General features: G+C 36.4%; 2 protein-coding genes and 1 long non-coding RNA gene across 4 annotated transcripts; 2 read left to right on the top strand and 1 right to left on the bottom strand.

The window, feature by feature from the left end:
- Positions 1–850: 850 nt before the first annotated feature.
- Positions 851–24,504, top strand: LOC123265107 (cysteine sulfinic acid decarboxylase-like). Of its 2 annotated transcripts, none has more exons than XM_044728736.1 (8): positions 851–1,024; positions 22,603–22,787; positions 22,868–23,162; positions 23,277–23,465; positions 23,528–23,592; positions 23,685–23,874; positions 23,969–24,138; positions 24,215–24,504. In XM_044728736.1, the coding sequence occupies exons 1-8, from the start codon at positions 863–865 to the stop codon at positions 24,459–24,461; spliced, it is 1,503 nt and encodes a 500-aa protein (XP_044584671.1). In that variant the 5' UTR covers positions 851–862; the 3' UTR covers positions 24,462–24,504. The 2 variants fall into 2 exon arrangements, with proteins under 2 accessions (XP_044584671.1, XP_044584670.1); XM_044728735.1 differs by lacking the exon at positions 851–1,024 and adding an exon at positions 3,723–4,020.
- On the top strand, positions 2,104–3,175 carry LOC123265153 (glutamate decarboxylase 2-like). The gene is made up of 4 exons (XM_044728809.1): positions 2,104–2,176; positions 2,302–2,550; positions 2,645–2,814; positions 2,891–3,175. The coding sequence occupies exons 2-4, from the start codon at positions 2,371–2,373 to the stop codon at positions 3,135–3,137; spliced, it is 597 nt and encodes a 198-aa protein (XP_044584744.1). The 5' UTR covers positions 2,104–2,176; positions 2,302–2,370; the 3' UTR covers positions 3,138–3,175.
- LOC123265167 lies at positions 4,330–4,658 on the bottom strand. The gene is made up of 2 exons (XR_006509510.1): positions 4,472–4,658; positions 4,330–4,397 (listed from the first exon to the last, which is right to left on the bottom strand). It is a non-coding gene; the product is annotated as an uncharacterized LOC123265167 (long non-coding RNA).
- Positions 24,505–25,382: the final 878 nt, after the last annotated feature.

Raw genomic sequence — 25,382 nt, 5'->3', positions numbered from 1 at the left:
TTACCTTCGATATTATAACTAAAGTTAAATATTTTTCATTAACTTAATTTTATTTACTTGTCAATAATCGAAATATTCATATCACCGTAAATCTAGTAGACATAACGATTGATCATTTATTATTAAAAAATTATTTACAGATTTTGCTCATCTTTAAAATAGTCCAAGATAATTATCCAAATAGTCAATTCGCCAAGAAAACTTTTGCAGAACTTTTTATTGTAATTTATTTAAAAATTTGGTTTTCAACAAATTATAATAGTAAAAATAAAGAGAATTTTATATCAAATGAAATCTACCTTCCATTTCGGGTGAGGCCGAATGGCATTTTTTTTTTAACGCAATTTTTTACGTACTTTCGACCGGATCGCAAGAAAACTAGTATACACTACAAGGGCAGAAAGTTGAGATTCCTGCCCTTGTAGTGTAATATACTATTGTTGAAATAACTAATCAATTCATTACTATAAGTAAACTTATTTGCTACTACAATAAATTCTTTTGTAATCCCTATTTTGTTAGTTTAACAAAATAATTTTTACGAATGTAATTTATAATAGATGAAAATAAACATCTGGCAATTAAATATTCTCGTAAATATTTCTCAAATTAATGGTTTCTTTCCAAACTAATAACGTGATTAATCTGTTCGGAAGAATATGATTATCACAGATCAATTAAAAATAAAAATTTATTATCTTTCCTAATTTTTAATAAATACTTTTTAGTTATTATCTAATCAGATAGTACCTAGCATATATAGCTTACAAGTGGTGGGAATTTAATTGCGAGACTTAAAAAGTAGTATAACTGGTTACATAGAAATTTTTTCATGTAGTTAGTATACATACTACTAGTGAGCATGATGGACGACGTGACTCCCAATTCAAGATCAGCAAGCGAAAAATCGTTTGACACTGAAAAATTGTTGGTAGAGCTATTGGAGATATCGAAAGACGAAAAAGTGTTTGATACTACCGGTCAATTTTCGGTGGTTGAATTTTTACATCCTCATCAACTTCAGGTAAATTTATTATTATTGTTGTTTACATTTTTCATAAAATAATTTTATTTAAAAAAAAATAAATTGTACACGGAAAAAAATTTTAATTGTCTCATAGCTAATCCAAAATTAGACTTATAATATCATCACTTCCATAATTTTTCTTTCAAATTAGTAAATACAAAGAAAATTTCTTTTTGCTCTGAAACAACTTCGTTCTTTTTTTTTACAATTTTCTTCGTTTAAAAATTTGTCTGTGAATTTCTCTTAACTATACTTTAATTTTGACATAAATTTCTAATATCTTGTTTTTACAGAAAAAAATAGATCTAAAATTGAAAGATGAAGGCTGTGATGGTTCAGAAATAAAGACTTTAGTCCATAAATTTGCGCAATCAATTATTCTCCGGAGTTGACAGTTACGCTCTGGCAGGTGCTGTGGTAACAGAATGTTGCAACACATTTCCGTGAGTATCAATTGTTATGATAGTACGGTAACAAATTGATTAATAACGACGAGTATTATTTTAAAAATTTCAGAGTTACGTTTGAAGTAACGCCGGTGGTTCAATTGATAGAGCGAGAATTACTGGACCGAGTTCTGAGACTAGTAAAATACCCTGCTTATCCAGATGCTGATGGAATCATGTGTTCTGGTGGAAGCATGTCAAACATGTATGGAATGGTATTAGCAAGGTACTCACGTGTTCCTGAGATAAAGACTAAAGATCTCAGTGGCTTGCTACCGTTATCAATGTTTACTAGCGAATTAGGACATTACTCCATTTCAAAAGCAGCACATTGGCTGGGTTTTGGCATCGACAACGTTTATACGGTGATTAATTCTGAAACAATAGAATCTGGGTGACGATTCACGTTTATTGTAGCGATAAATGAAATTGTTATTGTACCAAGAGTTTTTAGAGTTTTTTTTTGTCATTGAATTTAGATAAAAACCGATGAGCTAGGACGCATGGACCCCGAGGATTTGAGAAAAAATATAAAAGACTCGAAAGCGCGGGGAATGATTCCATTCTTCGTGAACGCCACTGCTGGGACAACAGTGGTTGGTTCTATTGATCCGCTTGAAGATATTGCTGCTATTTGCAAGAAAGAGAATCTCTGGTTTCATATTGATGTATGTTTTATTTGTTGGTGAATTTATTGCAAAAGGTACTTTATTTTATAAAATTTTTCCAGGCTTGCTTGGGCGGGTCTTTGCTGCTCTCAACAAAGTATCGTGATCGATTGAAAGGCGTTGAATTGTACGTATTCATTTACTTTATTATTTTTTTTAGCTGTGACGATTTATTTAAACGGAGTAATATTGTTATGGTCTGCTATTTTAATTATTTAGATCGGATTCAATGTCATGGAACGCGCATAAAATGCTCGGCGCGCCTCTGCAGTGTTCGCTGTTTTTAGTCAGACGTAGGAATTTGTTGTACGAAGCTAATTGCTCCGGGGCGACGTATTTATTTCAACAGGATAAATTTTATGATGTCTCCTGGGACACTGGGGATAAAAGTGTTCAATGCGGCAGAAAGGTTACTATTATTTCAATAATACAAATCAATAAATCGACGAGGAATAAATGATTATCAATCGGTGATACTAACTTGTTTGAATAAATAAATCCAGATAGATGCTGTTAAATTATGGCTGATGTGGAAGGCAAGAGGCACCAACGGACTCGGGTTATCTGTTGACATCGCCATGGACTGCGCCGATTATTTTTTCAACAAAATAAAAGATCGCAATGGCTACAGACTCGTCTTCCCAAAATATCAGGGCAATACCATCAGCTTCTGGTGAATTATTCACCATCTATAATGATCACCAGCTTTACAAATCTTTTTGTCAACGAATTTATTGATTTTCTTGAAGGTATATACCTCCGAGCATGAGAGGCCAACCGGAAACCCAAGAATGGTGGGACAAATTGTACGCATTAACCGCTAAAATAAAAGAACTTTTGGTGTTGGATGGCCGTTTATTAATCAGCTACAATCCGCTGACGGGTAAAAAAATCGGTAACTTTTTTCGAATGGTCGTTTCTTGCCAACCGACACCTACTTATCAATCCATGGATTTCGTTCTCGAGCAAATTGAACTAATAGCTCATAAATTATGACCCCTTAGTTGTTTTATTTTTGTTAATCTATTGTAAACTGAGTCATAATTAGTAACTAATGTTGCACAATCATCAATATATATATATACATATATATATATATATATATATATATATATATATATATATATGTTATATATATATATATATATATATATATATATATATATAAATTGTCAAATATAACGATTATACTAGCGACTTTACTTCACATCGTAGTAGTTATTATCTTCAGACAGAGCGTGTTAATAAGATGAAAACTGTCTGAAGGTCTTATCCTATCAGTTTGATATTATTAAAGATTTATGTCTTTTTATAACATTATCACATATGGATTATTCCTTTCATTAATAAAGTTGTAGTCGGATCACACTCAAGGAGAACGTTTGATAAATTTTAATTTAATGCGATTAGATTTACTTGATGTTATATCTTGAATCTTGCTTGACTTTTAGCCTCTGTATTATTAAAAATTAATGAAAAATTTAATAACGTTCAATGGCATAGTCAGTTCATTTAATGCAACAACAATTATAATCATTTACTGTGTAATATAAGAGAGGAGAGCTGAAAGTATCCACTGTACAGTATGTTTAGCCATAAACCTGACTGACATGATATCGCTCATATCCAAGTAAAGAAATAGTGGAGGGGATTACTAGTAGTTGACGGTATTTTCCCTTCGGTTCAGTGTACGTACAATCTACTTGTTTGCACGATGTCTGAAGTTTCTTCTGCTACTTTGTCCGCTTTTACGCATGGAAATAATATTGACACTAAAAAATTACTTGAAGAAGTATTAGGTATTTTAAATGAAGAAAATTTTTTTGATACTACTGGACAATTTCCTGTTGTTAAATTTTTACACCCTCATGAACTTCAGGTAAATAAATTTATTCATTAATTGATTAATTATAAAATAATAATAATCTAAAATAAATTAGTCGAGTAATTTATTATTGCTTTGCACTTGACCATTTATTTAAGTTTAAAAATATTTCATCATTCTGACATTGGCATTGTATTGCGATAAAATATAATCACGATCAAAATAATTAAATTAATGTATAAACATTCATAGAGTGATTGAGTATAATTGTTTATGTATGGATGCAAGTATATAAGGAATCTTTTTTATTTCTGTTAGTTTTATGGCAGTGACAGGACTTTCAGATATTTTTATTTTTCTTACTTTCTTCAATATTTTATGCTTGTTTAATAATTGACGAATATGACGGATTGAATACACATGAATGTAACCTATAATAAATATTTTTATTAACAAAAAAAAGTTTTTAACAAATAAGAGTACTGACAAGAGATTGTGGTCTTACCTGAACTTAAACCAATAAATAACATATTAGCATGCATAGCGATACTTGTCGGATAGATACCATCTTTCAAAGTCATTTCATGGGATTCCCATTTGTCATCACCTTCTAATAACAAGTCTACCCCAACCGTCAAAAATCGATCTGAAAATAATTTGAATTTAAGGTTATTACTTTCGATAATTAATGATTTGTAGAGTTGAGTTTCAATTGTAGAGTTGAGTTTCAATAACAGTAGGAAAAATTTCATTCAATGGTAATTCATAAGATAGTATTTTTAATTTTTGGTTCATAGAGATCATCACTTGGAACTGTAATGAGTAAAAACAAATTGATTGTAATTTTTTTTTTTATTAGGTAGAGTAAATACTCCAATACAATAGAAGGACGGTTAAGCAAACTCTCGTGTTCTATTAAAAAAACAATATAGTAATATACAGATAAGTTGTGATAAAGTAAATTATATTTATGTAAAAATATATAATTAACCAGGAAAAAATAAGTAAAACTTCGTAAAACGTTGTAGTAATTAATAAAAAAGAAAAAGACCAAAACCCCAGTAGATGGACAAAATCTCCAGTAGATGGACAGTCAATAACAATAGATGAACGCTACTTACAAGCGATATTTTCAATTCATTATTTATATCAAAAATAATTAATTTATTAATTTTTTCTACTAAAAAATAAAGCTTGATAAAATTAAAGAGAAAAGGTGATAAATCGGATAGTAATTTTCAAAATATATCATAAAGTAATTTTATTATTTTTGAACACGTGATGCTTTCTCATGCAAAATAACATATAAAATATATTAGTATAAAGAATACTAATAATTAATAAATAATCAATATAAATTTATAAAACACAACGTTAAAAACATTTTATGTTGTTGTAACGCGGGTGGTTAGCCCGGTCCAATTGGTCATCACTTTCCTCTTTTGAAAAGGGCGCCACTGGGATTTTATACACGGTGTCCCAGAAACCGGGGTAGCATGAGAAGGGAAAGATCGGGTCATGAGAAGTCTGGGAGAAGGCTGTAAATCAATGCTGAGAAACAATTATTAACAATAACAATGAAATTATTTATTCAATATAAACAATTAAAATTAACAAATTTTATCAATAATATTACACTTAAAGTTAACTTAAGGGTGAGAATCTCTCACCTATGCAGCAACTTGCCAAAAAGAAATCTTACAAACTAAACATTACTTATCTTGTTAATCATAGATCATTACGCATCTATCATCTAAACTCCTTATTTACCTAAAACCTCGTCAATCTGATGGAATACCATATAACATCATAATTTACCAATTTCCACATAAAGTCGTCCTCCGACGTTAACTTAATTCCCTAAATTCTCTACTTTATTCAGACATCTTAATTACCAATAAACTGAATCTCAAAACTTCGTATTCTCCAAATTTACCAGAATTACGCCTAACAATTTCTTAATACAAAATTCGGACCTTCAATTTTAATTAATTAAATTCATTAATACATCTTACTTAACTAAATTCTCTACTAAAATTATCAATCAATTTATTCTACTAAACTCACTAATTTATTTCATTTCTCAATCTCCACTAAATAATCTTTACAAAATCCACTAAATAATTTTATTGACAAAGTTCATTACTCATCTTCTAAATTTACTAAATTTCTCAATAAATTTATTCGCTAAATTAACTACTTTAATTAAATTTAGTCCACCAGCCTAAATTTAATTCTACCAAAAAACTCTTAAATTCAAATACTGTAATTCTAAAGCGTCTCAACAAAATTTTCAACCATAGAACTTTCTAAAATGACCTTCACTAACTTAATTATGCAGTTTCAATTCTTATTCAAATTTTGTCTTAAGAGTTCTTAACTAACTTAATTTATTATAGCCAAAGGGCCTACAATAATTACTAATAAATTTTCTACCAAGAAATTCATAAATAATCAATTAAATTCATCTTTCAATATAAGTGTCCAGCGATAAAACTAACTAAATGACCTTGACGAATAATTTACACATAAGAGAACTAACCAGTATAAAAGTAGCGGTCATTAATTTATGAAAACCAATTACAATCATTTCGGCCCTTCAATTAACAAAATTAAGTTTTGGCCTAAAACAATTGAAAAATACCTGAGACTATTATTGTTATTATCCAACGATGACTGACACTCCGGACCAACTTGGCGGGATCAGCAGCTTGGTGTTTCGTCGTCTCGAACTACGATGCTGGCCTATAGTCAGGGCTTGTCCAATTCCAAATACCACGATAAATTCCTCAGTAGTTGCTTCTCGATTACCAAAACTGTACTGTACTGATTTAAACTGGCTCAAAACAAAGGTCACTGATCTAAAAGGAAAAAGTCCACTGGCTTCCAGAAGGGAAGAAGCCTCGATGTCTCTCTTGCTGGCTCTTTTATAACCCTCGAACTCCAGCTCTCGAACTTTTTTATTGTTATGCCCCACTTCATTTTTCGGGGACAGTAGTGGGGACTTTCGATTAGCACGTCCGGTGACAAGTCGAAACTACTTGTCAAAAATCGAAAGGTAAGGGAAAGTCCTTACCTACTGTGAGTTAATTAAGTGGCCGGTAATGACCCCGGGAAGTTCGATTTTCCCTGTTACATTGTCTTCTTCTTCTTTCTAATAGGTCTGTTCTCTTTTGCTTTTAAATTTCCTTCTCTCAATTTTCTCTTTTATTCAGCGTTTTTTTTTTCTCTTCAATTTCTTCAATAATCATAATACTTTCATTTTCAGTACATTTTTGTTTACTATAATCTTTACTTTTATTCTCACATTGATCCTCACATTAATCCACCAATAAAATTAAAAAAAAAATAAGAAAATTCATCATATAAACTCAATGTTCATCTATTGGATAGAGATCACAAAAGTGTCACCAATAGATAAACACTAAATTTTATTATTTTTTTTTCGATTTTATTATTAAAATATTATATTTCTAGCTTTATTTTTAGCTATCTGTCCCATGCTTACTAGTAGTGGAGCTCTCGAAGCAAAACCTCGAGACGTCAAATTTAAATAATTTTTTTAAACTATTATTTTAAATAAAAAGTTAAAAAAAATTACTTTTCGCTCTCAGAGCTATATGTAGACATAAAAAAAATAACGACAAAATTTTTGTTCTTTAAACTTAATGTAATTGCTTCTGGAAATAATATTTGCCCATCTATTGGGGTATTTACCCTGTTATTGCCATTCCATACAAAAAGAATATGGATGCTTTTTTTTAACCGCGTATATATTTGCTCAGTATGAGATCAAATATGATTCGAAAATTTTTTTGCACGACTTATAATGCAAATCATTTGAATTATAAATTACTTCAATAACTGACAATTATTAATTTCCTTTTTTTAACTTCCCGTTAAGAAAATCGAAGATTTTCAAAAATCGGGAAGATTGTTTTTACCCTGTTTTGCAAAAATCTAGTTTTCATCAGATCTCGACGTTTTAAGGTCATAGGAAGCTTCCCTGACTACCCTCGCGATGTTGTCACTATGTCTGTGTGTGTGTGTGTGTTTTTTTTTTTTTTTTTTATAGAGGAGGTCAAATACATTTACGTATACCAGGACGAGATGTTTGTCCTGGATATGTCGGACTCGGAAGTCAATATTATTGACAACAATACCGACTAAACATCCTCTTCTCTCTTTCCCCATAGATGTTACGGGGAAGACTGGATCGGGACCGCGTTAGCATTACTTCAATCCAGTCCGTGTTGCGTCTCACGACGGTTGCTCCTAGTTACTAGTCTCTTTCTGCGATTTTTTCCTTTAAAAGACGCTGCGCATAGGCTGCGACAGCTGACCAGATCTTCTTTTTTGATCATGCAGGTTACTAAGCTCTCAGGGAAGAGCGTGGTGCCAATAGTTTCATCAGTACTGCTTTTGTAGTCCTTCCACCGGTCACACTCAAAGAACGTGTGCTCGACGTTGTCAATTTTGTCTGGGCAGTATTTGCACGTTGGTATGCTGTGCAGTCCCATCTTAAAAAGATAGGCATTGAACTGCCCATGTCCCATCAATAGCTGGGTCAAGAAAAAGTCCGTTTCTCCGTATTCCCGAGAAAGCCAGACGTTGATGTTTGGGATCAAGCGTACCGTCCATCTGCCCGTCTCTCCCGATGTCCATCGGTCCTGCCACTCTTGTTGCGTTTCCGCCTTTATCCTCGTTCTTGCGTCCTTCATGTTTTCGTCACTGTTTTTAGCGTCATAGAGTGCCTCGCCGCTGCACTGCCGCTATTTTTCGTCGGTATTAGCTTTCTTTCGTCCAGGTAGTTGTCGACTAGTGCCAGATTCTCTGGCTCCGCGTCAAACTTGTGCTCCAGAGCATCTAAAATGTCTCTCCAATTTGCGCTGTTAAATGCGTTTTTGACATCTAGCGTGAGGAGGAAACATACTTTACGAGCTTTGAGGCTACCAGTCAATGCTTGTGTTGCTGTTTTTATAACTTTCTCGATCGCTCCGACTGTCGAACGACCTTTCCGGAAGCCATGCTGGTTGGTGGTAAAACCTCCAGCACGGTCGATGTCGTTGCGAAGTCTCCCTTGTATGAACTTTTCGAGCAGTTTTCCAGCAATGTCTAGCATACAGAGTGGTCTAAACGACGAAGGTGTTATGGGGGTTCCCTTTCCTTTGTCTAAGAGAACCAATCTCTGCTGCTTCCAGACCGCGGGAAACGTGCCAGTTGTCAAGCATGCGTTGTAGGTGTTCAGGAGTATATCTGGATATTCCAGGGCTACAATCTTGATCACCGCTGCCGGGATGCCATCAGGTCCAGGTGCCTTTCCTGTCTTGAGTAACTTGGCCGCGTCTTGTAGTTCCTTAGTTGTGAAGGGTGTTCCTTCGCTGTTTTTAGCGTAGTGTTTCTTCTCCCACGGCGGGTGTTTGGGGAAAAGCTCCGCTACAATGCTGTCCATTAAGGCAGGAGACTTCGGCGCTTCTGGTGAAGCCTTTCCAAGTCGTTTGGTGACAATTTGGTAGGCTTTGCCCCAGATGTCCTTGTCGAGATCATTACAAATCTGTTTCCACAATATCGCTTTTCTTGCTTTAATAGCTCGGTTTAGCGTCTTTTTGGCCTACTTGTTCTCTTTTGAATACAAGCCCTCGCTTGGGGAGCGTTTCGCGGCTCTCGTTGCGCGGTGACGTAGCTTATGACATCTTTTGCGAAGTTCTGCTATGTCTGTTGACCACCAGTACGCCGGCCTGTGGAAACTCCTATTTTTCAGCCGCGGCATAGAGGCGTCACATGCGGCAGCAATCTCCTTCATCATATTTAGCACTGCCTTTTTCGTCTCGCTGCAGGTATCCGGAGTCGGGTTGTTCTGAAGGATAGACCAGCTTCGTGCAAGTGAAGCTCGCAATGCCTCTGGATCAAGCCTTCTGGCATTCCACTTCCGCTTAGAAACGTCGCGTTGTGAAACCGGAGCAAATGCCAATCCAACGCTGAATGTCACAAACTGGTGATCACTGCCACTGTATTCTTCGGATACTGTCCAGTCTTCAATCATGTTGGCAGTCCTTGGAGTCGCCAATGAGATGTCGAGGATGGATTCTTGGTACCCTGGTCTTCTAAAGGTCGTGGTGCTCCTGGTGTTCAGCAATATGAGGTCGAGTCTAGCCACGACATCAGCGACCTCGTTTCCTCTGGTGTCGGAGAAAGCAGCGCCCCACTCAGCCGATTTAGCGTTGAAGTCTCCGGCTACGATAACTTCGCCGTCGAACTTAGTGATCGCATCTTCTATATTTGCGAGTTTCTGTCGGAACACACTAATCCCTTCGTTAGATGAGAGATAGACGCTCATGAAGTAGGTTGTGGGGGTTTGAATCCAGACAAAACCTGCTCCACTTCCGCTGTTGTTGACGGTAACGTTCTTTGTGTTCACAATCCAAATTGCTGCCGTGCCAGTTTCGTCTGCGAACCATGTTTTATCTTTGATATTTAGATATTGCTCGCAGATAAAGCAGACGTTGATTTTATCTTCAAAGACATGCTGGCGCAGCAGGTTTTGCGCCAAGGCGCACCTATTCAGATTGCCTTGTAGTATGCGTGTCATTTCTGCCCTCTCTTGGCTTCTGCAAGTGCTGTGCGGAATGCCCTGCAAGCTCCAGTGCCAGAAATATGGCATAGACCATCCTGGGCATCTTTCTCCGGAGCACGAAGGAAGCATTTTGGCTTCTCCGTGCAGTTTACGGCCTTGTGGTTCTCTCCGCCACATTTGTAGCAGCACCTGCTTCTGTTTGGTCTCGCACACTGGTGTGTTAGGTGTCCAAAACTAAGACATTTAAGACAGCGGGTTACTTTTGCAACTGGGCGTATACGACAGTTCACCCAACCGATCATTATATGGGCCTTGTCAAGGGCCTCAATCGCACTGGCCTCGTCTACTTCGCAGAAGTTTGCCCGATTTTCTCGTGGTGTGGGTTTTGTCAAATTTACCCGTTTGACCTCCAGGCTGTCAGTGAATTCACGTTTGAGTGCTTCACGGACTTCGCTCTTGGTAGAGATTTCGTCAAAGTCGAAGATCTCGATCGTTGTTGTTGGTGTTAGCGTCTTAACCGTGCCGATGTTTGCAGTGGCTGACCGTACTGCATTGGTGAAAGCCTTGCTGTCTTCGGTCTTTCGAGCCATTTCAAGGAGAACGCCTCCGTGTTTCGTCTTTTTAATAGACTTTATGTCTACGCCCGTCTCGACAGGGCTTACCTTTGCCTTGATTTCCTTCAGGGGATCGGCGTATGTTCGCCCTTCAGCTGGTTGGACTAGGACAGCTTTAGTTCTTGTCTTCTTCCTCCTTGGTTTCTTAGAGGCACCCTTACTTGACTGGTTTTGAGCTTTATTAGGGGTAGCCGCTGTTTCATGCTCTTTTTCCTTCTTCTTCCTATTTCGGTCCACTGTAGTCCAGACGTCCTCCCGGGCTGTCTTTTTCTGTGATGGCTTGTCGATTATTGAAGAAGGGCTGGGTGTGGACAGCTGCCTCTTCTTGTTATTGTCCTTTCCTTGCTGTGGTAATTTTTTAGGAGTGACCAAAGATGGCTGTGGTTTTTTGGTCAGACTCGGAGTTGTTTGGGTCGTTGAGGCCAACATGCCTGGTGATTTGTTGGCTAACCTATATGCTGTAGTGATAGATGTAACCAATTTTCTAATCTCATGATGGAGATTCTTCTTGTCTTTTATAAACTCGGCTAACTCTTCGATCTTGATGCCGAGCCTCTCCATTGGTGACTGTTGGCCTGTAATGGTCGGTACAGAGTTGATTCTTCCTCGGTAGGTTTTATTAGTGACAGGAGCAAAAGGTCCTCCACTTTTTGGAGGAATGTTGCTCAGCTGTCCGTTCTCTGCCATCTGGGCTGATTTCGTACTCCCTGTAACCTTGCTAGCATTGCTAGACAGCAGAGCCATGGGGTCTCCTAAGCTGTTCAAACGGTCGCTTGATAATGACGAGTTCAGGTCCGTTTGCACGCCTACCCTCGCCGGCACTGAGGTATCCCCCCTCTGCACCGTAGACGATGTTTGAAATTAATCTGGCATTTTCATATCATCTTTTGCTAGGTTTTGGTCTACCCCGAGTATTCTATATCCTCGGTACCCGACGCATCTGGCGTGCAGATATGCCGGGCATTCCTCTATCCGCCACCTGGGGAGGCACCCGATGCGGGACCCAGCAAGCCCGACACGAGTTTGTGTGTGTTTTTTTTTTTCAGAGGGGGGAATCCTTTTTGCGGATTTCAGGCATAGCTGTTTTGCCTGGATATGTGAAGACTCGACGCAGCGTCATACTAAAACTCGACGCTAACGCCCCTACTCACTAAACCCTAAACCCCTTTTCTTCTTTCCTCTAATATCTCATGGGAACCGCCGTCAGGCATTACTTCGTGAGGGGAGGAACTAGCTACTGCTCTTCCTTCTGGTGGCTAAGGTGTTAATTACCTTCCTTCTATCTTCTGATATTTGCTCTTCTTCTTTCGGTGGAACGCAAGTCTTTGAGGACTTCCGTTACAAACGTGTTGGTAGCGTTCCAGGCAACTTCTGATGATAACATTGCTTCAACTAGTGAATCTGGTAGCATTCTCTGGTTCAGGATCCTCTTCAACTCTTCACGCTGTGGATCGAAACAAGGACATATAAAGAAGACGTGCTCCGCATCTTCAGCAACTCCTGGGCAGGACGGGCACTCCGAAGAGTCATCGTGCTTGAAGCGGTGTAGATACTCTCGAAAACACTCGTGTCCCAACAACATCTGCGTAAGATAGTAATTGACCTTGCCGTGATTCCGGTTAAGCCAAATGTCGATCCGAGGTATGAGGCGGTGCGTCCACCTACCCTTCTCTGCAGCATCCCATTGTAGTTGCCGTCGGCCTATGCTGTTCTGCCGTTCTTTAATTCTAATTCTTCGGGGCTCAGTGCAGTTGACCTTTTTCGTTGGTAAAGGGCTCGTCTTTCCTCTACTAGAACTCTCAGAGGTAGGGTTCCGGCAATGACGCACACTGCTTCTTCTGATATAGTGCGGAAGGCACTAGCTACTCGTAGGGCACTCAGTAGATATATTGGTCCAGCTTTTCTCCATGATTCTTGGGTTTCCAGTGCATCAGCCCAAATGGATATTCCGTAAGTGAGCACTGATGTGACTACTGATGACAATAGTAGCCTCCTGCTCTGCATTGGGCCTCCGATGTTAGTCATCAGCCGTGCGAGACTAGCCCTCACTACTGACGCTTTGGCACTGACGTGTTCCACCAGCTGCTTGAAATTGAATCGGGCATCCAGCATCACTCCCAGATAACGGATAAATGGTTGTGATGTGATTTCTTGTTCTTCGACTCTCAACTTGATAGTTTTACCGTTTTTCTACTGGTGATGAGCACTGCCTCGGTTTTATGCTTGGCTAGTTGAAAGTTCACCATGTCCATCCACAAATTGACTCGTCTGAATGTAATATCAAATGCCATTTCTATCTCTTCGAGGTGCTTTGCGACGATCACGACAGCTACGTCATCCGCATATGTTAAAGTTTGACTCCCGTAGGCAATGCTATTCTCAGGAGGCCATCATACATGATGTTCCATAGCAGAGGACCTAAAACTGATCCCTGTGGCACTCTTCCGGTGATTTCGTACTCTTCCGTACCGTTCTTCGTGTCATATTTCAGAACCCTATTCGTGAAGTAGCTCGCTACCATTCTGCGAAGGTATCCTGGTACGTTTTTTTCTTCTAGAGCTCGCATAACGCAGTCCTAGTTAGCGGAGTTGAAGGCATTCTTGATGTCCAAAGCAGCCACCAAGCGGTATTTCTTCTTTCCACCCTTCCATCTCGTTCCGGCGATTGCATCCTTGGCTGTATCAACAACCAATTTGATCGCATCCAGAGTTGACCGTCCTTTTCGGAAACCAAACTGGTTCTCTGCCAGGAGTGGATCGACTACAGCCTCTATTCACTGATGAATTATGCGCTCGAATATCTTGCTGGCCGCGTCTAACATGCAGAGTGGTCGGTAGGATGACGGTTCTTCCGGCGGCTTTTTCCCCTTTGGAAGTAGCACTAGCCGTTGCTGTTTCCACTTCTGGGGATAAATCCCTTCCTTCAGGCATGTATCGTAAACGTCCAGGAATAATGCCGGTACTGCCCTAAGGATTGATTTCAGGGCAATATTAGGGATTCCGTCCAATCCCGGCGCCTTATTATTCCCTACTCGATTGCCTGCCTCTATCAACTCGTCCAACGTGATAGTTGGGATGTCTTCAGGGTTGAGCTGCTCCTACTTGTAGGTGAATACCGGCTGTTAGGGAAACAGCGCAGTAACAATCTTCTCTAGGAGCTGTGGACACGTAGGTGATGGCATTGGCTGGCATTTCAGGTGGGTCATAACCACCTTATACAGTCTGCCCCATGGATCTTTCTCTACTTCCGCGACCAGTTCCTTCCAGCAGCGTCTTTTGCTTTCTTTAATGGCTCTGTTTAGTTCTCAACGGGCCTTTTTATAATCTGCCAACAGCTCTACGGAGTTAGGTCGTCTGTAGCCACGCTGAACTTTCTTCTTTTTTTGAGACACTTTGAACGTAGAATGCTAATGTGATCGTTCCACCAGTGCACCGAAGGTCTTGTATTTATGCCACGTTTCCGAGACATACTGGCGTCGCAAGCCTGGGTGACTCTTCTCATTAGGTCCTTGGTCTTCTCTTCAGCAGTTTCTACGATTATCGGATCGCACTCTAGGGCTACTACTAAAGCAGTGAGGTCGAGAGATTTAACTTTCCACCCAATCGCGCTGGCGTTCCTGTTGACTCTTGTTAGATTCTGGCCAGTTGATATTTGCCATAGTATCGCATTATGGTCACTGGCTGTGTAGATGTTCAATACTTTCCAAGAAAAATCTCTTCGAGCTAAGCAACTGCTGACAAATGTAAGGTCGACAATTGAGTTTGCCTCTCCCTTAGTATACGTTGGCGTGTCACCGGTGTTAAGAAGGATCACATCCAGTTTGGCCATTGCCTCGAGAAGTGCTTTTCCACGTGTATAAGTGAACTTGCTGCACCAGTCTGCTGCCCAGGAATTGAAGTCACCAGCTATTGCCACGGGAAAGTGTTTTCTTGCGTCCTCGGTTAGCCGATCAAGGAAGTCTTCAAACTGTTCATTAGAGAGACTAGGTGGTGCATAGCAACTGTAGAAGCGGAGGCCATCTACCCATGCTGCTACGAAGCCGGCTTCTTTATTGTTGACTGTTCTCTGAAAAGGACATTTACCGCAGGACCAGATGACGGCTTTGTTAGTGCTGTCGGATTCCCAAGGTTGGTTACTCAGGTGTCTATAAGGCTCACTTATAAGTGCTACGTCTGCCTCTAATTCGCGTACAGTTTGCATGAGCAGGTCATGCGCAGCCTCACAATGATTGAGGTTGAGCTGCAATATCTTCATGTTCTTGGCTTTTTCATCTTCTGGAGCGTTTCTTGGAAGACGGGGCATTTGTTCGTGCCTGCATGGTGAGCCGCCTTTTCTACGCCATGCCGTTCAACGCACAGTGCACATTTAGCTGGATTTTTACAATCAGAAATTTTGTGTCCTTCCATTCCGCACCTTATGCAGTGCTTAGACCGGTCGACTTTGCTTTTGCACTGAGATCCGAAGTGCCCAAAGTGCCAGCATTTGAAGCATTGTACGGGTCTCTTCGTTAATCTCATTCGGCAATTGACCCAGCCGATCCTTATTTTGCAGTTTCCTTCCAGTAACTTTTGTGCTGCAGCTGCTGGTAGTGACACTGTGGCTGTCTGCGTACCCCTAAAGGCTTTACGGATCTCGATTGCCTCTAGTGGAATTTCACAACTTTCTCCAGCTTCCCTCTTTAGAGCGGTCTCAATATGCTCTTTCGTCGTGTCGTCATCGACATCTCGGATCTCGATGGTCTCCTGTGGCCCTTTGCAGATCACTTTGGCCTCCTCCTTAAGGATGTCCGCGATCGTCTTTTGCAGGGCTTGCCCTTTGTCAGTGCTATTCCTCGAAATCGTAATCAATAAGTCGCCACTTCTGGTCTAGTTGATCTTATCCACAGTTGAACTGGGGACGTCCTGTTTTATGCGACGCAGAATCTCAGCACACTTTGTTTTCTCGGCCGGGCGGATGATCAGTGCGTCGGGTCTGATCCATTAGCGTGGTTTTTTTCGCTTAGGCTCTGGCCTGGGCTCTTTTGGCGGCTGCTTTGAGACTTGCTCTCTAGCTTCCTCTTCTCCTTCTTAGACTGTACATTTTCCCAATCAGACGCCTTCTTAGGTTCGTCACTCTGCTCTGCTATTTGTTGCGGACGGCTTTTTTTCAAGTCCTTCTTCTTTGTGACTTTGTCGGTTGGCTCTGGCGAATTTCGGTCCTTTCTCTTTCCAGGCCCTGTGTCAGTTTCACCTTTGTCCTCAGCAGATGATTCGACGTCACCATCGGCTCCAGTGTCCATTGCTTCTTCAGTCTCAACTTCACTTTGAATGCGTCGTCGTGATGACCGCCATTCTTTGTCCAGTTTCTTGAATCTTCCAAGAGCATTGACTACACCGGTTGTCTTGGTCTTTATCTCCTTGTGGATATTGACCTTTGTTTGGACAAACTCTTGCAGTTCAATGGTCAGCTTTTCGAGGCGCTCCAGCGCTTGCGTTCTCTTTATTTCAGCGCTTGCTTCAATCGCTGCTTGTTGGGCATGAAACTCGTTTCCATTTTTGTTCATTTCCTGTAAATTACTCATACTTTTTGATTTACCAGCGCATCGTACGGAGTGGAGCGGGTTGTCATAACTAGGAACGGGTGTACCCTCGGAGATAGTACTCCTACCCCAGTTCCCTGAGGCCTAGTCGACACTTAGCCAGTCCCGGAATACACGGACGGACTAGACTCGCTCGGGGCGGTGAAGATTCCGATCTCTAACACTCACTGCGTACTTCCTAATCAAGGCCCGAAGTGACTGGCTCCTGATCCACGGCTGCAACTTACACCTCAGCAGAGCAAGCTCACATCAGCCGTGGCCCGCATCGTCGGAAATAATCGACACGGGTTCCGGACACTCCCAGTGAGTTACAGCAGGGAACGATCGTCTTGCTAGGTCAGTTAGTATGATCAATCCATTATAGGGGAGTTTTGTCGACGGGAGCATATTTTATTTGGCTCCTACCCTCTGTACCTCATCAACTAAGAGACCTAGTGTCATCCAAGGACAGCGAGCGTTCTCCCATCCGCTACAGGGAGACGCGCCTGGTAGCAGTTTCTCCTCTGCCGCAGGTGTGTGTGTGTGTGTGTGTGTGTGTGTGTGTGACTATGTGACTCGCTTATGACTTTTGAACGACTAAACCGATCGGAATCTACTAAACGCCGTTCTAAAGAGTTCCCTCAAACTTAGATTTCCTGTGAATTTGAACCGATTCGGACTGATAGATTTTGAGAAATTTAAAAAAAATCTCAAAAAAAAATAAGAAAAAAATTTTTTTTGAAAGTGGTTTTTTTGGAATAACTTTTAAACGGCTATATCGATCAACTTTAAAAACTAATCCGCCCTTAAGCTCGAAAAACCACTTCGATCGCCACCAAGCTGGTCGCGATCGGTTGATTCGTTCGAGAGATATCGTGAACGAAAGAAAACCGAAAAAAGTGTTTTTTCGGGATTACTCTGAAATTTTCGGTTCGATCAATTAAAATCTGAAAATAACTTATGAGAATGACAAAACTGCGTCGAATGCCGCCAACCGCGTGAAAATTGGTTGATTCATTCAAAAGTTATTGCGGTTTGAAAACTTCAAAAATAGTGCTCTATGAAACTTCTATCAGACTTTTGAGCTGGGAGAGCTCGAATGCATAGAAATATTATTTCTTTGAACTCAGCGAGCTCAAAATATCACATTAATTATATTTTGAGCTCAAAAATCTCAAAAATGTCATAAGTACAATTTTAAGCGCCCAGGAATGGAATTAGCGGAAAGTTTCAGGGATGGCCTTTAAGGTGAACCGTTTTTCTAATTTTTTTTTTTCATTTTACTCTTTCAATAAGCAATATAAGTAATATATTTTTTGTAAATAATTAAATAAGGATTCAGAGTGCACTTTTAAATTTTCCAAACTCTTTTTCGAAATTATACATACCCATTTATCTTCACTGGACATTTGATAAATCTCAATATTTCCATCGAATTCTAAAGAATAGCCAATCGCTGTTGAATCTTCCTTAACCAAAAGATTTTCTCTTGAGTTAAATGAGTACTCTTTGAATTGAAATTAATAACATTAAGAATTTTCAATAAAATACTTTTAACTCTACCAAAAATTTAATCCACTCAATTCAATTGCCATTGTTTTTTGACGGCTTACACTCCAAAATGATAAGTTATCTAAGACAAAAAATATTGTAAATAATGTTTTTAAAAATTGCAACCTTGTAAAAAATTGAACAAACTAACCTGCGTACCAAAATTCCATTCGAGTCACAGCTATAAAATTATTTACGTCAAATAGAGGTTGAAGTCAGGGAGTTCGTAAAAATATATTGATGCTTAAAATTATGTCATAGTTAGAAAATTAGTTGATAGATTTTTAACATTAAAAATTTTAAGAAAATAGATTATTTACTTGAAAAAAATCTTTATTTGGCGCCAATTCTTAAAAAAAAGAGCAAAACTATTGTATCGTATAAAACAGTGTCTCTTAGAAAAAAAAAAATAAAAAATATTATGTAGTCTTTTTTTGTTCCGGGCCTAAATTATCGCCGGAGGTTTAAACTTAAAAAATTTTATGCTCAGTTAATAACAATTTTCTATAAATGTTGACCTCTGTCCAAAAAAAAACGAACCTTTGAGACCGATTTCTAAAAAAATGCATGTATTTTTCGAATAAAAATTTTTTGTAGGTTTTGATTTTTGATTTTATTTATTATGCCAAGGCGAATTGCTAGATTGCAAATTTTAATAATATATTTTAGTTTAGTAAAGTATTAAAAAATAAGGTAAAAGCCCCAATAGATGATCATGTACCAGTATATGATCACTCCGTGTATTTGTATACCTATATTTGTGAATATAGATATACAAATACATGGAGTGATCATATACTGGTTCGTGATCATCTATTGGGGCTTTTACCTTACTGTGATAAATTGTGAAGTGATAAATTATTCATACTACAGTTTACTTTGATAATTATCAATTTGACGGATGATAAAATATATATCTATATTATAGACAATATTAAGTTAACCGTAATCATTCATTAATGTAATGTCGATAATCCGAGGTGACATTTTTGCAATTATCAAACTAGAAATTAACCTCCTATATTATTCATAAAATATTTCATGAAAATTTTGTCAACTACACGGAGAAAAATTAATAATAGTATTTACTATACGAAAATACTAACTCCTACTATTTGAAATGGTAATAAAATTAATTAGTCACAAAATAATAGGTGTTGTCATTGACAATTGTACTAGTTACTATTAATAATGGTAACGATTACTATCGAAAATGATAATTGTAATTATTAAAAATTATAACTGCTATAATCGAAGATGGTAACTGTAACCATCTCAGATTGTAAAAATTCTGAAAGAAAAAATAATATAAATTTATTTAATTTAATTCTTTATTTGTATCCATATTTTAGTGATGAGCATTTTTTCCTTTAAAATATTAAAACAAATAATAACACAATCGTTTAAATCCATATATGATAAAAATTTCCAAATATTAGAGCTGTTATTGATTATTTTGAATGATTTACTATGATTATCAAAATAACAATCATCCAAGATTTGGGTTACTAAAAAAGTCTTATTATTATCAATTATTAATATTTTTTCACAAGATAAAATTATGAAACATCATTTGATGGTTCTATTATAATTGAATTAATTGTAATCCTATCATCTATATTATTAAGAGAATATCATTAAAAGAAAATACTCTATCTCTAGATTCATAATTAATAAATGACCTTATATCTTGTGAATTATTGACAATTTTACAGATATAAGCTCACTCCAACATTATACTCATCGAGACCTTTCATTTGAGTACCCACATCAATTTTTCATATATTTATATTATATATATGAAAAATATATAAAAATGCATGTGGGTACTTAAATGAAAGCTATTGATGAGTGTAACATCGGGATGAGCTTATATCTTTGAAAATATCAATAGTTAAGAAATGACCTTGTATCTTGTGAGCTATTGAAATTTTTAAAGGTATAAGCTCATCCCAACATTACACTCATCGAGACCTTTCATTTGAGTACCCACATCAATATTTCATATATTTATATATATATTATATATGTATGTATGTATATATTATATATGTATATATTATATATGTATGTATGAAAAATATATAAAAAGGCATGTGGGTACTCAAATGAAAGCTCGTTATGATTGTAACATCGGGATGAGCTTATTTCTTTATAAATGTCAATAGTTAAGAAAGTAAAGTACACTTTAACGAAAATAATTATATAATTAAGCAAAATTTTATTTATTATAGATCGCAATTCTTGGCAGTCACATAGGGACTGCAGGTTGCTAGTTTTGATAATTTGTGTCAATTAAATTAGTTAATTTAATTCAATGCAGAAGAAAAATTACATGTAGTCAAGCTGGTTCGGTGCATTTCAAAATACGATACCATCAACCGGAGCAAAGAGTATGCTCTCTTTAATTGAAATTGTTGAAGGGAAAATTTTAATTTAAATAATTAGATAATTATGATTAATAATTAGTTTAAAGCTTCATTGTATTCAAAATTTTTTTTTTAAAATCTTAGATTTTTTGAAAATTATGTTTTTTAAAAATTTTTTGTAAGATTAAAATTTTTTTTTTGAAATTTTAATTTTTTTGAAATTTTAATTTTATTGAAAATTTTGATTTCTTTGGAAATTTCAAATTTTTTTTTTTGAAAAATTTGGCGTTGAAACTTGTTTTAGACAAATAAAAATTTAAATATACATTCAATCCGAATTTAATCCCGATTTTTTGTGTACTACACTGCGCTACAACTGCTTTTAGTTTATTCAGAAATGCATCCACGCTAACGCAAATTTTTAATTTTTTTAATATTTTTTACTAGCTTAGATAGTAGCTATTATTATTACTGACGGTAACTGTAACCATCAGGTTATATTAGGAATTACGATTTTGATAATAGTAGTAACTAGTTAAAATAATAATAGCTATTATTACTGATTACCATCATAATAGTAGTAGTAACCATCAGGATGGTAACTACTACAATTTAGATGGTTTACATAATTATTTAAATAATATTTACTACTATCGAATTCAGTTAATAGATTTTACCATAACTAGATAGTAATCTCTACTATAAAATTTTCTCCGTGTAGTGATTATTAACTATTAATGATTGACGATTAATAATTAAACATTGTGCATTACCCCACACAGCGGTGCAAACAATATTTTCATTGTATCCCAAAAATTTTTTTTATTTGACATGTTCTAATTGATACATCGTTGCTACGATTTGCGAACAGTCTCCATTTTCTGTATGACAGAACCATCTTCCGCCAAGATTTCTGTCGCGTCAGTTCCCATGTTGTGTCTTCAGTTTTCGGCAAAATCATCGAAAGGATTCTATACTTCCATATAGATATTATATTCCATAATAAAAAGTGTAATTTACGCGGCGTAATTTTATTAAATCCCAGCCGTCGGTGATTTTGGTGAGAATCATTTTCCAAATTTCGTTCGGAAACATTTTTTAAAAATTTTAATCATAAATAAACTGTATTTAGTTGAATTAAAACTGACAATTTTAATTAAAGTATTCAATATATATTTCGATCGCTAATCATAATAAATATAGACATTGATGATTTTGTTAGCAGATTAATCACAACGTCAAGGGGGCAAATTCCTTCTGACAGCTACAAAATGAGTCATTTTTGATAAGTTTTTTTTTTATATGATAAAATAATCACATCATTTTTAAGTTTTAACATTATTTTGTTTGAGCTTTGAAGAGTGCAAGAATAATTCTTTTTTTACAAAATGACGAATTAGTTAAATTTTTTTCGGACTACTCTAGGGCAGGGTCCAAAAGTGCTGCACTTGTCGCTCCTTTTTTATTGATGTGAAAAAAAATGCTTTCTATTTCTGACACATGTGCGGCAAAAATGAACTTTTAAAATAATTAAAAAGTATAAAATAAAAATAAAGTAAGCTCTTTAAAAAAAGGACAGATTTTATTCAATCATGTTCGACATTTGTCCATCCTAAAAAAGTAGTTTATTTACTGGAAATTTTTAAACTTTAGATATATCCTTCCGATAATGTTATCAAGCAAAGCAAAACAAAATTGAAGTAAAATCGATAAATCACTTTTAAAGGTAGTGCACGAGTAGTTTTAAAATACACTTTCGATAAAATCAAGTTTAAAGTTTCCGTACGATGAATAAACCGAACTCCGATACTCTTAAATGTGTGCAATATTTCCCTAAATATTTAATATTTTGATTTTTCTTCTTGTCAGTACACTTTCAATTATATTTACTAAACATAAAAAAAACTTAATTTGCTTGAAATTTATGCAGAATTTTTTTTTCTAAAATAAAATTATTCTTGATCCTTACAGAAAAAAATCGACATCAAATTAAAAAATGAAGGATCGAGCGAAGAAGAAATCAAAGATGCGGTTCGTAAAATCGCTTATTATTCAGTAAAGACGTCGAACCCACATTTCCACAATCAATTATACGCTGGAGTTGACAGTTACGGTTTGGCAGGTGCTTTATTAACGGAATGCTGCAATACAAGCCAGTAAGAATAAATTTTTAGTTTTGAAAAAAAAAACAGTTAATTAATTTCTAGAAAACTAATTATGATATTTTTTATTGTAGATACACGTATGAAGTGGCGCCTGTGTTTCAAATATTAGAGCGACAAGTGTTAGACCAGGCAATAAAATTAGTAAACTATCCTTCCTATCCTGAAGCAGATGGAATTTTGTGCCCTGGTGGAAGCTTGTCAAACATGTATGGGATGGTATTAGCAAGGTACTCACGTATTCCTGAGATAAAGACTAAAGGTCTCAGTGGCTTGCTACCGTTATCAATGTTTACTAGCGAATTGGGACATTATTCCATTTTAAAAGCAGCACATTGGCTGGGTTTTGGCACTGACAATGTTTATACGGTGATTAATTCTGAAACAATAGAATCTGGATGACGATTCACGTTTATTGTAGCGATAAATGAAATTGTTATTGTACCAAGAGTTTTTAGAGTTTTTTTTTGTCATTGAATTTAGATAAAAACTGATGAGCTAGGACGCATGGACCCCGAGGATTTGAGAAAAAATATAAAAGACTCGAGAGCGCGGGGAACGATTCCATTCTTCGTGAACGCCACTGCTGGGACGACTGTGGTTGGTTCTATTGATCCGCTTGAAGATATTGCTGCTATTTGCAAGCAAGAAAATCTTTGGTTTCATATCGATGTATGTTTTATTTGTTGGCGAATTTATTGCAAAAGGTACTTTATTTTATAAAATTTTTCCAGGCTTGCTTGGGCGGGTCTTTGCTGCTCTCCCCAAAGTATCGTGATCGATTGAAAGGCGTTGAATTGTACGTATTTATTAACTTTATTATCTTTTTTAACAGTGAAGATTCATTTAAACGGATGAATATTATTATGGTCTGCTATTTTAATTATTTAGATCGGATTCAGTGTCATGGAATCCACATAAAATGCTTGGCGCGCCTCTACAGTGTTCGTTTTTTTTAGTCAGACGTAGAAATTTGTTACACGAAGCTAATTGCTCCGGAGCGACGTATTTATTTCAGCAGGATAAATTTTATGACGTCTCCTGGGACACTGGGGACAAAAGTGTTCAATGCGGCAGAAAGGTTACTATTATTTCAATAATACAAATCAATAAATCGACGAGGAATAAATGATTATCAATCGATGATACTAACTTGTTTGAATAAATAAATCCAGGTGGATGCTGTTAAATTATGGCTGATGTGGAAGGCAAGAGGCACCAACGGACTCGCGTTATCCGTTGACATTGCCATGGACTGCGCCGATTATTTTTTCAACAAAATAAAAAATCGCAATGGCTACAGACTCGTCTTCCCAAAATACGAAGGTAACACCATCAGCTTCTGGTAAGTTATTCACCATCCACAATAATCACCAGCTTTACAAATCTTTTTGTCAACGAATTTATTGATTTTCTTGAAGGTATATACCTCCGAGCATGAGAAGCCAACCGGAAACCCAAGAATGGTGGGACAAATTGTACGCATTAACCGCTAAAATAAAGGAGCTTTTAGTGTTGGATGGCCGGTTATTAATCGGTTACAGTCCACTGACAGGTAAAAAAATCGGTAACTTTTTCCGAATGGTCGTTTCCTGCCAACCGACACCTTCTCATCATTCCATGGATTTCGCTCTTCAACAAATTGAATTTATAGCTTACAAATTATAACCTGTGACTACCGTAACTTTATAATAAATATTCCATACAGTAATTCATTGTAAAATTAGAGAATCAGAAACATTTTGTACCAGATTTTTATGCAAATATTTTATCATTTTATTAGCCAAAGTCATAATCTATGTTTACAAAATATTAGTATATAATAATATTAATAATAACAATCAAAATATTTTGGTATTAATCTATGTATATATTTTATAAAAAATTTATATCAATAAATCTTCACATAAAATTATAAAATTCATTTATGACATTTTCACTTATTTATATTTATCATTATATTTACGTATTTAATATTTTTAATTTTATCGAGCTCAATATGAGTCAAACTTACAACGCCGGCAGACGTTATTAATACATCATTAAATCATTACAATTAATTATAATAAAGTAAAAAATGATATAATTTTATTATTTACACTTCATGGCACTACATTCATAAAAAATATTTCTATATTTAATCTTAACATATAACAATTGTTAATCATTCTCTTTACTTTCATAGACTCGAATCGCTTATTTATTTATTAGTACGCTAAAATACTAGTAATTAATCATCTTCATCTATTTACACGTTTGGCGTGGCCTCTTTACAATGAGCGTTAATATGAGCTTTCAGCCGCCTAATTTTAATTATATAAAATGTTAATTTACAATATTAATTAAATCTCAGTATGACACATTAATCTTAACAAGAATTAATTTGTTTTCTTCAAAAAAATGCATGATTATCTTTTGCAAACGCCCAACTGGTGTTGGTTGCAATAAATTATTCATATCGCGTGACTAATGCAAAAAGGGCGCATGGCAAAGTATGCGCCCTTTTAGCTTTGCAAAGCTAAAAGGGCGCATAATTTTTTTTTTTATCACTAATCGACTAGTTGACATATTCTTCGTCGAAAAATCAAG

The sequence above is a fragment of the Cotesia glomerata genome, linkage group LG5 (genome assembly GCF_020080835.1).
Source record: "Cotesia glomerata isolate CgM1 linkage group LG5, MPM_Cglom_v2.3, whole genome shotgun sequence".
In the NCBI taxonomy this organism is placed as follows: Eukaryota; Metazoa; Arthropoda; class Insecta; order Hymenoptera; family Braconidae; genus Cotesia; species Cotesia glomerata.
This window is presented reverse-complemented; position numbering and strand designations above follow the sequence as displayed.